Genomic DNA, 12,713 nt, shown 5'->3' on the forward strand with positions numbered 1-12,713 from the left:
GTCCCACTAGCCTCTGAGGCTTTTCACAGCAGCAGAGGCTTCTTCTCCAGCTAGTTCTACCCAGCTCATCTGGCTCTGGGGGGCTCCATTCTCAGTCTGAGAATCTTAGGACTTAATCCTCCATCTTTCAGTCTCCTGGAGAATGGAGAATGCCCTGAGGGGAGGAGAGGGTGTCCTGAGCCTAGTTACTTGGCCCAACTGCACCCTACATTCTGGTTGCCACTGAGTGACCATCGGTAGTTTGAAGTGGGAGTCAGGCAGGCAGGCCCCTTCACCTGTGGCCACCGATGTCCGGCCCAGAGTTGGGGAGCGATGAGGGACATTTGGCAGAGCGCTGCCAAATGTATGTATTCTGCCCAAGCTGCACCGCAGTCGCTTGGAGAGACAGCCAATACCTGTTATTCCCACGGAGTAGTGAAGGTCATCCACCCGTAATCTGCCCCAAACTGCAACCTGGTCAAAAGCCTGCATGCCTGGGTGGAACCACTGGTCATAATTCGTTATTCAAAAAGTCTCAGTAAAGGAAAATAAAAGATTAGATTTCCGCAGACACCCAATATGGTTGCCCTCTCTGATACTCCCAGATCTCTTACACACATCTCAAGGTAAAGGAATTCTGATTATTAAAATTAATAAGGCAATCAGTCACTCCTTAGATTTGTAGGAAGATTTGGAAGCTTGCAGCATTTCTACAAACAGGATTTTATCTACTTGGGACAAACTCTTCTGGCTGTTAAATTTGACTGGAAAAATGTAAAGTATGAGAACTATAACGAAAACACAGCCCATATACCAAGTGCGACTGTTTAAGAGGTAAAATACAGACTTGCATGTGCAAAAGCAGAACAAATCCTACCTACAGTCGCTCCTTGTCAAGGAAACGCGGCAGATAAAGTCTCTCAGATGACGGTAAAGAGCAGCAACAGGCCAGTGATGACACAGAAAACAAACAACCCAGGAAAACAAAGCAGCCGCGACAACCACAAACGGACCCCCACTTGGGCTTCCCTTAACCTTGTTTATCTCAAAAAAGATAAAATTTTGCTGAAAATCTCTTTTTAACTAACTGCTGAACAAATTTAGGCGCGATGGAAATAATGTAAGTCCGTGTTAAAAGAAAACAAAAAATTTATTTTGGAATTGACAACACAAAAAAAAAAAACAAAAAACAAACAACAACGACAAAAAAGAAACCCCACCAAATAACAAAACAACAAAAGTGCTCTCTCTAGTTCTCTCTAGAAAATTTGGTCCCCCAAGCGGCACTACAGAACAACCAGGTCTAGGGTTTTCAAGTCAGCGGGCTCCAGACCACAAGCCCGCCTGGTCCGACTTCTGCCCGGCATCACATTTCTCCGGCTTAAGGTGGGAGAAGCAAGACTTTTGGGGAAAACAACAATTAAGGCGAGGTCGAGTTTTCAGAGAGGCATCCGCCAGGCAGGCAGTGATCTCCCTGCTCGGGGCTGCTTGCTTCGAAGATCCGGGGAAATTTGTTTTTGATTTTAGTTTTTTAAATTAGGGCGAGGGGACCCCCCACCCCCGTTCATAGAGGACACCATCTTTTACTGAACATGTTCTCCTACCTCTCAGACTATAGCTTTTTGAAGGCCCGACAGGAATTCTAACTTCAGAAGATTTTCATGTTTTGCTTTAGCAAACTCCAAGGCCATAATAAGCCGCCGGTTTTCTGGGTGATTTTTTTCCCCTTAAAACATTTTAAAGGCAGTATTATGTAAAATAGCCCCATTAATTTTCTTTCTTTCTTTTTCTTTGGTAAAACATTAGCCCACCTCATAGGTCTGGAGGTGCCGGAAGAGCCGGGATGGAGGGCAGAGGAAACGCAGCCTCTCTTCCAGCCGGGATGTCGTACAAACCCGGGCGCAGGCCGCGGACAGAAGCGGCCCGGGGTCCCTGCTCCGGCCCAAGCCCGGCCCTGCCCAGTGGACCCCGGCAAGTGACTTCTGAACGGCATCAAGAGGGTGCACGGAGCAAACACACGTTGGTCCCTTTCTTGGCTGCGCGGGTCTCGCTGCCGGCACAGACCCGCGCGTCTAGCCAATCTTTGCGCTGCAGCCCGGCGCAGAAAGCCGAGCGGGAGCGCACCGACCTGCGACGAAGGCCAGTAGGTCTGCGCCGCCGACGCCCGGCTGCATCTCGGCCCCGGGTGCTTCGTCTCCGTGGTGAGTTTTGTCCGGGAGTGTCCAGTGCGGACGCTGGGGCGCCAGGGGGAGACGAGGCCTGCAGAAAGCGCGTGAAGCGGCGGCCTGCAAGGCCGAAGGAGCGAAAGGGCATAGAGGGCAGGAGGGCGAGCGCAGGAGGCGAAGCGGAGGAGACAAAGGAGCCGGCGGCGCGGAGAGGCGTGAGGAGGCTGGCGCGGCCGTGGGCGCTGACTCCGGAGGCGACCCCCGCGAGCGCACGTCCCAGCTGTCCGCGGGGCTGCGACGGCGGCCGGCGTCGCGCGCCCCTGCACCCGCGCGTCCGGCTCGCGTGGGGCTCTCAGAGGTCGAGGCGCGAGTGCAGTGCGCCTGTCTTGCTGTCATGGTCCCAGTAGGAGCAATGCATCATGGCGAGCTCGGGTTGCCGGGCGCAGGCGAACTGCAGGCCGGGCGCGTTGGAGGGCGCGGGCGCCGGGGGCGCGGCGGTCGCGGGGCTGGCGGGGCTGAGCTGGCCCGGCGGCGGGGCGGCCGCCCCGTGGTGCGGCGGGGCTGGCGGGGGCGCCGCGGCCGCGTGCAGATGGTGCGCGTGCGGGTGTGAGTGGGGGTGCGCCGGCGGCGGGGGCGCGGCGGGCGGGCCTCCCAGGCCGTTGTACGAGTTCACCACGCCGGGAGGCAGCGCCATGCTCTGCACGCGCGAGTACGGCCCGTACGAGGCGGCGGGGCCCGCCAGCCCCTTGACCACCGCGGCGGCGCCGGGGCTGCCCGGGCCCGCGGCGGCCGCGGCGGCTGCTGCCGCGGCGGCCGCGGCCGCCATCTGGCAGGAGGCGTAGGGCATGGGCGAGGGCGGCTGCGGCAGCGGCCACGAGTTGTTGAGGAAGCCGGACTGCAGGTACTTGGGCGGCGCCAGGTAGCCGTAGCCGTCGGCGCCCGCACCCGCCACGCCGCAGCCGCCCGCCGCGCCCCCGGCCCCGAAGAGCCCCTTGCCGGGCTGGAAGTGCGCGGGCGGCGGCCGGAAGGGCCGCTTCATGCGGCGGCGCCGCCGGTAGTTGCCCTTCTCGAACATGTCCTCGCAGGCCGGGTCCAGCGTCCAGTAGTTGCCCTTGCGCTCGCCGCCGCCCTCGCGCGGCACCTTGATGAAGCACTCGTTGAGGCTGAGGTTGTGGCGGATGCTATTTTGCCAGCCCTTCTTGTTCTTCTCGTAGAACGGGAACTTGGCGATGATGTACTGGTAGATGCCCGACAGCGTGAGCCTCTTCTCCGCGCTCTCCCGGATCGCCATGGCGATGAGCGCCACGTACGAGTACGGGGGCTTCTGCGCCGGGTCGGGCTTCTCCGGGGCTGTCCCGGCGCCCCCGCCCTTGCCGGGGCTCGGCGGCGGGGCCTCGGGCTCCGTGGGCGCGCGGCCGGCGTCCGGGGCCAGCAGGGCCCCCGCGGCGTCCTCGGCCTCAGGGTAGCTGGCCATCACGACAAAGCCGGCGCGCCACGACCGGCCAGTCCCTGCGCTCTCGTCCTGGCGCCGGCGGCGGAGAGTCCGGACACGCAGGTCCACTCGCGGCAGAGGCTCAAACTTGTGGGGACGGCGGCCGTCCCCCGCGATCGCTCGCTCGCTCGCTCGCTCACCCGCAGCTTTTCGCTCCTCTCCCGTCTTCTTTCCCTTGCCCTCGGGAGCGGCCGGCGGGAGGAGAGCTCAGCCTCTGGCCATGGGGAGTCCGCCCAGCAGAGAGGGGCTCCGGCCCCGCCGCCCCTCCCCGCCCCGGCCAGTCCCCGCCTCGGGGGGTTTTCTTCTGTGCTCCCTTCCCCTCCCCCCACCCCCGGTTTCCCGAGCACGACCCGCGTCTCTGGCGGAGCTGCCTGCTGGAGTCCCCAGAGCGCCCGGAGCTTCGCTCTGCTCTGATTCGTATGGGCTCCGCCGAGTTCCGCTTGCGTCAGGCGCCTTCGCCCCTATAGCCGGGCGGCCAGTCGCGCACGGGCGAGTTCATCTCCAAGTCACTTTTTCGTAAACGCCCCGCACAGCCCGGACCGGCCTGTCCCCTCCCTCCGAGCCTAGGGGGCCGGGTCGACTGCCAGGCTCGAGCTCTCGCAAGCCCCTGAAACCCGTCAGTGCCCGCTTTGCGCACAGGGCCAGGCGATGCCCGGGGCCCGGCGGGCCCGACCGCGCTCCGCGGCGCCTTAGGGAGCTCGGGCCCTAGCGGGGAGAGGCGCCGCCAAGCCTCCTCCCAGCTCTCAGGTGAAAGGAAACGACTCTCTCTCTCTTTCTTTCTTTTTTCTTTTTTCTTTTTTTTTTGGTGCTCCGTCTTCTTTGCTGTCTTGGGGCTAAACTTCTAGCCCTGGGCAGGGGAGGGAGGGGAAGGGATGGCGAGGAAGCCGGGCGGGAGTGAGGTGGAGAGATCTGCGGGGTGGCTTTGGGCAAATCCGCCCAGAAGTGCGTGTCACTGATGAAGAAACTTCGGCCTGGCCTGTCCTCATTCTCTCAGAGTGACTGGCCCTGGATGGGTTTAAGGCGAGGATCATTGGGAAGAGGTGCCCAGGGGCGCCGTCCGATGTCTCTGCGCCCTTCCTTGCGTGTTCCTGGAGCTAGAGACCAGTCCCCTCCTCAGAATGCGCGTGGTCAGCCTACGGGCATGTGGCTTTAACGACATCAAAGAGACCCCACTCTGCTCCAGCTCCGACAGAGGCATGGATGTTACCCTGGGACTCTGGGGCGCTGTAGATGTTTTTCTACTGGCTTCACGTGCAGAAGTCATGGGGAGGGTCTGTCTTTGTGACACCTGAGGTACCAGCTGCCCAAGTGCTGGAGCATTGTTGCAAAAATACAGGTATGCACATGGACAGGGCGTGTGATTTATATTTTGGGGTAAAGCATATTTATACTTGTAGATATTCAATGATGTATGTGTAGCACTTGTCAGAGTAAACTTGTTCCATGGATGTGGACTCTTTCCTCCTCTCTTTTCTCTCCCTCCTTTCTCCTTCCTTCTCTGACCCCTCCCCTGTAAGCTCCCTCCCCCCACCTTTTCTTTCTCTCTCTATCTTCCTGTCTCCTGTCTCTCTCTCCCTGCATATACATCCTATCACAGACTGGGAAGAAAAACAACAGGCTGTGAGGGAGGCACTTGTTCAAATCTCTCTTCCAAGGAAACAGTTGTTCTGATCCATCTCCAGTGCTGAGGGGTGAGTTCTCACCTACCTTCAGCAGAAGTCTGGTTGGGACCCAGATGTATCTACATGCAAGGAGGAAGTCTCGTGGGAAATTAGCACTGATGGGAAAAAAAATCAGGTGTGCATTTTAACAGTTAACAGCCTTAACGAAAACTGCGGGCATAAAGCATGAGATGGCTGGTATTTTGAGTCCTCACCACCCTAACTTCTTGCTGCTGATGGGGCTGGGCTGACTGTGCAGGAGGGTGCACTGAGTGGTTGTCGTGCAGGTGTGTGTGAGTGATTGGCATGTCTGGAGTGGCTGACTCAGTGCTGTCACTATCTCTTCCTCCCAGGCTGCCCAGTCTCCGAGGAAGCTCAAAGAGCCCTTAATGGCCCGTGGCCCCAGCATCCACAGGCCACCTACATGTGCCGCTGCTTCTCACTCAGCTCTGATCTGCATTCTGAGATGAAAGAAAGGGAGGACAGTCGGTTGGTGGGTTTCTTTGGAATTTGGCATCTTCAAGGTGACTCCAAGAGAGGTCAGGAGGGCAGTCTGACCTGCCAACCTGGGTAAGAGGGAGCAGGGGTCTCCTAAACTTACTTCAGTAAATACCTTCCTCCATCTACCATGTGGGGCTACAGGAATTTGAAACCCCCCTTCCCATGACTTCCCACCTAAGGAATAGGAGTGGGGGGTGGGTGTCGCAGCACTTCCCGCAGTACCCCTGACTGCGTCCTGAGCAGGGGTGCAGGTGTTTGCCTTCTTCTGCACTCCCATCTGTGCCCAGGCTTGGGTGGGGGGTGGTAAGTCTGGCTTGGGGCTGTTACATATTGACTCTAGAGTCCTCCCTCCCCAAGGCTTGGGCTTGGGGAGCAACAGCTGGGTCTGGCCCCACCCTGGCAGGGGCTGGTCTCTTTTCTCTCTTTTTTCTGGCCACCCAGGCTGTCTCTCAGTCTCTCTCTCCCCCTTGCAGGCATTTCCGCTGCTGGCCTGCAGCAGCCAGGTGTAACAGCATTGTTGTGTGTGTCATCACTTCCCCCAAATTCCACACTTGGCTCCCTTTTCAGCCTTTAAGGAGCGTGTGTGTGTGTGTGTGTGTGTGTGTGTTTGTGTGTGTTTGTGTGTGTGTGTGTACAGGGTGGAGTAAAGGAAGGAATTCCTCTAAAGAATTTTTCTAAGTGGAAAAGAAGAGGAGCCCTGCTCTTCTCAGGTATTGATTTCTGACAGTCCTTCAGAGGAACGGAAACGCTGGCCAGACAGAGAAGGGAATGCCGTGTGTGTGCTCGCTGGGAGGGGGGTGGAATCAGAGTCTCCCCAAGATGACGCTCATCTTGCTTGGCCTTCGAGGCCCGAGGCCGGAGGCCGAGGGCCAGGAAAACAGGCGAGGAGATGCAGGCTGGCAAGTGTGGAACGGTGATCCAGGGCCATTCCAGAACTCCCTCTGGGGAGAGTCTAGAGGTTGACGGTGGAGGAGCCTCGGGGCACGGCGGTCTTCCCCTTGCTGCGTTCCAGCCCGAGGCGAGCAGGGCTGGTGCTAGAAAGCCGCGGCTGCGCACCTTGCTTTACTTTGCCACGTGGGCGGCTTGGACAGAACCCCACTTTCTGGCGAGATTGGGATTACATTCGCTGGACAAACGGGGCGGAGGCTGCGTGGGGCCCCAGGATGGTCCCCTGTCCCCGTGGCACTGCAGAGACCCAGGCGCCTCTCAGACCCGGGGCCCGCAGGGACCCGCAGGAGCATCTCAGGAGCGGCCGCGCGTCCCGCCGGCTTCCCGCGCCCGCGCCGCTCGCAGACGCCCGGAGGTTGCCGGTGGTGCGGCCTCCGCCCCGCGCTTTTCCGCTCACCGGCCGGCGCCTCCCGGGTCCCGCGGCCGGCGCGGGATTCACCCTGCTCTGATGCAGGGAAACCCTTCTCACCCCCAGGGCCGGGGATGTGCGGCCACTGTCAGGTGAGTGCAGCACCCCGAGGAAGGACGCGCTACCTGGCGTTCCTCCTCGGGTCATCTCGCGCCTGTGCCGGCTTCCAGAACCAGGCTCCGTCGCCCCCTTTGCTGGCAGGGTTCCTGGCACACTCACCGCGCTCTGGTTCCGGCCCGGCGACGGAGGAACCGAGCCTCCGGCGGCCCTCTCGGCCCGCTCCTTGTCTGTACCTTCTGCAGTGAGCACCGCCTACGGGGGAAGCTTGAACGTGCTGGTTACTACATCCTCACACCAGTCCTATTATCCTGCCCTCCCCACCATGGACTCTTGGTCCCGCTACCGTTCAGATCAAATTCCTCCCTCCTCGCGCCCTCCCTCCCTCGGCGCCCCCTTCCTCCCAGTCAAGCCCATACCCACATCCCTCCCGTTCTCTTCTCCATTGCTCTTTCTCACTAAACTATGTTATATGCGATGGTTCACATCCTGCACATCTGGGTGGAAAACATGTCAATCTGATGCCCAGATTCTCAGCATCTCCACACACTTGCACACCCAGCTATTTCATACCACAGAATGACCACTTGGCTCCATGCCCATGACTCCCAAGAGCCTACTGGTTGTCTAATGTCCTTGGCCTGTGGTTAGGGTGACTTGGGCTGCCACCTGGGTGTTCCCATGGTGAGGTTGCTGCTCAGTTCTTTTAAGAAGCCCAGGTACAGAACATCCCCTGATGGACTGTAACACACACACAGGCTTCATCTGTTTTGTAGCTCTCCCTAGCTGGTTGCCTAAACTGTGACTCCAAGAGTGCTCACATTTCTCCTGCACACACCCACATAGGGCCAGGCCCCAGGCCAGCTGCTGTTCCTCTGCTGGTTGGAATTAGCAGCTTCACTTAAACTAAGTATGTGCTTGGGAGAGAGTGAGAAAAAGTAGGGAAGTGCAAAGAGAAACACACACACAGTTACAGAGGGAGAGGGAAAAAGGGGGGGGGGAGAGAGAGACAGAGAGACCAGCCATTACCCTTTGTGGGGGAAGAACTCACAGGATGCCTGTAGTTGGTAAATGTCTTATTGAAAGTTTTCCCCCACCATGCCACCCCCTTTCTGACAGCAGGCTACAGTTCCAGACACCTCTTGTACTTCATTAATGTTGGGCCTCAAGTCTACCAGCACCTCCTTGTCCCAAGAGCATGTGTGTGCCTTACCCTCTACAAGGCAGTTTGTGGGGGGCAGTTGTAGGCCTTTCTCTTGTTTGAACCTAAGTCAGGGCAAAAAGCAGAAGGGCCTGGTTCCTGGGCCATGTGTGAAGGCCTTCCCCTTCAAAGACCTTTGGGATGCTCCCATAGAGAATTCTGGGGTGATAGGAGCTGCTGACCAGTTTGCTCATCTATCCCATGGGCATGACTCTCATAGCCCAGTCATTTTGTTCAGCCCTGAGCAGCGAGTGCCTTGCTGGGGCCCCTGGTACTCCCCTGGGAGTGTCTGTTGTTTAAAGTTGCCTCCCTCATTAGCAAATTGACAGAGACCCTTCCTCTACTTCCTCAGTGCTTCCCCTTGGGGTGGGCTTAATGTATCCTGGTGGATTTGGAAAATAACTCTTTCCAAGAGAATTGAGAGATGCTTCTTTTCTTATCACGAAGCTGGAATTTCTAGGAAAGAACAGCCACCTGGGAAGAGTGACTGGATCAAAGAGCACCCGCTCAGGATCGGAGTCCCTTGCCATTTGGGGCTGTCTGCTCATTATGACTCACAGCCATGCCACTGAGCCTTAGGCCAAGACACAGAACACCTTTCTGGTCCCTGATGGTGGTGAGAACCTGAAATGTTCAAACTAAACTACTAGAAATCGAGTGGCTTCTACATTGGCAGCAGCTGGCTTGCAAGGTAAAGATTGCTCTCTGGAGCCCTAAGCAGCCCCATGAAGGGAGGCCTGAAAGAGCCCATCCACACTCCTGCCTCATATTTCTCTCCACAAACAGGCACCTTCTAAAGATCTTCCATGCAGGGGGGATAGTTTTAGATGCTTTGCTTTTATGGAGTCCAGGGGAAGGGAGAGAGAAGGGCTGAGTTTTATGTTTTGTAATACTGGTCTTCTGAAGAAGATTGCCCTCTAAAGAGCATGTGTGAAATGTGCATGTGTATAGGCTGTATGATTTACATATGGTAAATGATATGTATCTCAAGGGTACAGCTTGATATAATTTTTACATATAATGTACCATGTAACCACCACCCTGATCAAGATACGGAACATTAACATTGATAACCTCAGAATGTTCCCTCATATCTTTTCCTAAAGGTAAGCTGAATTCTGATTTCTATCTCCATAGATTAACTTTGCCTGCTTTGAGTGTCATATAAGTCAGGCATACAACATGTATTCTCTTGCATCTGGTTTCTTCTGTGTAAAAGTTTTTGATATTTCTTCATTTTGTTACACGTGTCAGACATTCATTTCTCTTTATTGCTGTGTAATTTCCCACATTTTGCTTATTTGTTCATATACTGATGGACATTTATATTGTTTTCAGTTTTGGGATATCATAAATAAAACTTATCAACATTTTTATGCATGTCTTTTTGTGAGGGGCATTTCATTAAAAACAAACTGTGGTGCTATGTAGACAAACAATGCTGCAACAGGACCTTTTCCTTATAGATAGCGATTGTTATCATTATTATTATAAAGTAATAAAATGACTGTCCCTTAGTAAGCTCTTATTTTGAGCCATGGAATTTATATGCATTCTTTCATTTCATTTTTATGACAAATCTAATGGGTTGGCACTATTCCTATTCCATAGATGAAGAAGCTGAAACCCAGAGAGGTTAAGTGACTTGGAGTTTCAGGTTTCACCTCTGAACATGTGCCTCTGTTTGTTCCTGCAAGGTCTGGAAGCCCTTCCTTCCATTTGACCAAATCTAGCTGGTATTTATGAGGTCCATTTCCTATGACCTCTGGTCCTCCCCATGTTCATTGTCACCCCCAGCCTTGAGATCTGTTTGCATAACATAGGCACAGTCTTCTTCAGTATGAGGAAGAAAGTCCTGGGGACCAATTCCAGTGTTTGAGCCCTGGGCTCAGCAATGTGGTGCTCATCTCAGAGAATTGGCAGAAGACTGGCTCATGCACAGATATGTTTCTGGATGCCACAGAGAGGAAATTTCTTTCCCTGGGAAGAGATGGGCATTTGGTCCTTCTGCCAACACTCTGACCCAAACTCATAGCCATGATGCATCAGCCTGGGGCATTCCTCCATCTGCAGCATTCATCCAGGAATGTTCATCTCTCCTAGGAGGAGATGATAGCCTGGAAAGCTGCTCCTTACCTAGGAAAGTGGTAAGTGGGGAGGATGTGTGTGCTCTGAGCAGGCAAAGAGCATGTAGACTAGACAACTGCACTTCAGCCATATTACTTAATATCTCAGAGTCTAGACTAGAGGAGTGTGTGCTCCTGTGGGTGGGGATCATATGTGAGCAGTACATGCTGTGTGGCTGGCCTCTGCTCAGGGCCCTTTTTTTTTTTTTGAAACCTCATTTCATTTATTAGCATCTGCTAGTTTTTTTATACTAATTTTTAAAATTTTTTTACATCATTGTTCATTTTTAAACAATATTTGCTTCCCCCACCCACTCAGGTACAGTCCCCATAGAATTTCCTTCACCAATGCACCCGTGCACCATCACCTCAGTCCTCTGTGCTCCTCCCTCCCTCCCTCTGACCCCTCTCCCTCCTCCTCCCCTGCAGGATGTCTCTGATTTATAATGGTCCGTTTTTTTGCTTTGTTGTGTTTTGTACTGTTATTATTTTTTTACACTGATGTCTTATTTGGTTCCCCTGTATTCCTGCTATAAGTGAAACCATTTTGGGCACATTTTGTGTTGTTTCCAGGTTTTACCTATTGTAAATAGTGCTGGAATAAACATAGGTGTACAGGTGTTCTTTTGAATCAATGTTTTTGTGTTCTTTGGGTAGATCCCTAGTAGTGGAATTGCTGGGTGGTATGGTAGCTCCATTTTTAGTAGACTAAGGAACCTCCAGACAGCTTTCCATAGTGGTTGGACCAGACTGCACTCCCACCAGCAATGTAGGAGAGTTCCTTTTTCACCATATCCTTGACAACATTTGTTGTTCCTTTTTTTTTTTTTTTTTTTTGATATGTGCCATTCTTACTGGTGTAAGGTGGTATCTCAACGTGGTTTTATTTATTTATTTATTTATTTTTTTAAATGACAGCAATTTTTTTTTTTTAAAGATTTATTTATTTATTTATACAAGCACTGGGTACAGTCAGAAGCGCGGGAGGGTGAGAGAATTCACCAGAGCCAGAGCGGGGAGCAGGGCAGGCAGAAGGACCGAAGTACACTGCTGAGGGGAGCAGCGGGCGGCAGGAGAGGTCTGCGCGCCATGCGGGACCCTCCTCCGGTGGCCGGGGAGCAGCCGGGGATCGAACCGGCGCTGCAGAGGCTGCGGGCAGCTTCGCAACCCTTCGCTCAACCGCTGCGCCACTGGGGAGGCCTCAACGTGGTTTTAATTTGCATTCCTTCAGGGCCCTTTTGAGACTAGTTGAGGTCTTGCTGATTTGGTAATTGGGGGCACTTACTGACAGTATGCTGCAGTGGAGCAAGCAAGCTTTTGTTATGGAAACAGTGGTCAGGGTTTTGGGAACAGTCCTGGATTTTGCTGTTGCAGGTACCTCTTGGAAACTCCTTTGGTAGGAGGCAGTACTTCCAAGGAATGGGGACTGAAGAGGAAGGGACCTCCCCTGTGGTGACAGGAACTTAGGTCCACAAATATACAAGGTCTGCTCTAGGCCACAGAAAGAGTTAGTGCAGATGGAATGAAGGTCCTGGTAACTGGCACTGTCATCAGTGATGGAGTAATTAACACAGACCTGTGTCCCAAATCTTTGGGTATCAACCTGGGGGGCTTCAACATTTTAAAATTTTATCATTTTTTTGAATAGGAAATATATTGACACGAACCAAATTAAAAAATGTAGAAGGCATACAGTGAAACTTCTGTCCCCAAGTCACCCTTCTCACAAGTAGCCAACCCTCGTCTGCAAAACTGATTCCAGTTTTGTTTAAACTTCCAAAGATATTTTATGTGTATACAAACATGTATGGACATTCTTTTGTTTTCCCTCACTTTTTGCATATAGCAGCGTTGTGGGGTAAGTAAAAGGGAAAAGCATCAGACCGCCCCCATCCCCGGGAGCCCTCCCGCCCTCCCACCGCGCATGCGTACTCTGCCAAGGAGCGGAGGCCTGCTTGGCGTGGCATGGAGTACGGGTGAGTGTGGCGGAGTGCAGTGGCAAGCAGTGGAGAATATGAAAACACCAACACGTCTGCTTGAACCCGTAATGAACCTACCCGGTATGGGATGGTTGTGTTACAAGCATCCCTAATGCACTGTGCATCCCTAATGCACAGTGTTCTGCATTAGAAATCTTCCCATATTAAATGCATTCTCTTTTTAAAGATTTATTT

At 54.0% G+C, this 12,713-nt stretch overlaps 1 protein-coding gene across 1 annotated transcript; it reads right to left on the minus strand.

Annotated features, from left to right (window-relative positions):
- Nucleotides 1–2,496: 2,496 nt before the first annotated feature.
- Nucleotides 2,497–3,618, minus strand: FOXL2 (forkhead box L2; the record flags this gene model as incomplete). Its single annotated transcript, XM_084231166.1, has 1 exon — nt 2,497–3,618. One exon carries the CDS (start codon nt 3,616–3,618, stop codon nt 2,497–2,499), a length of 1,122 nt encoding a protein of 373 aa, XP_084087292.1.
- Nucleotides 3,619–12,713: the final 9,095 nt, after the last annotated feature.

The sequence above is a fragment of the Talpa europaea genome (assembly GCF_964194135.1).
Source record: "Talpa europaea genome assembly, chromosome: 4".
NCBI classification, from domain to species: Eukaryota; Metazoa; Chordata; class Mammalia; order Eulipotyphla; family Talpidae; genus Talpa; species Talpa europaea.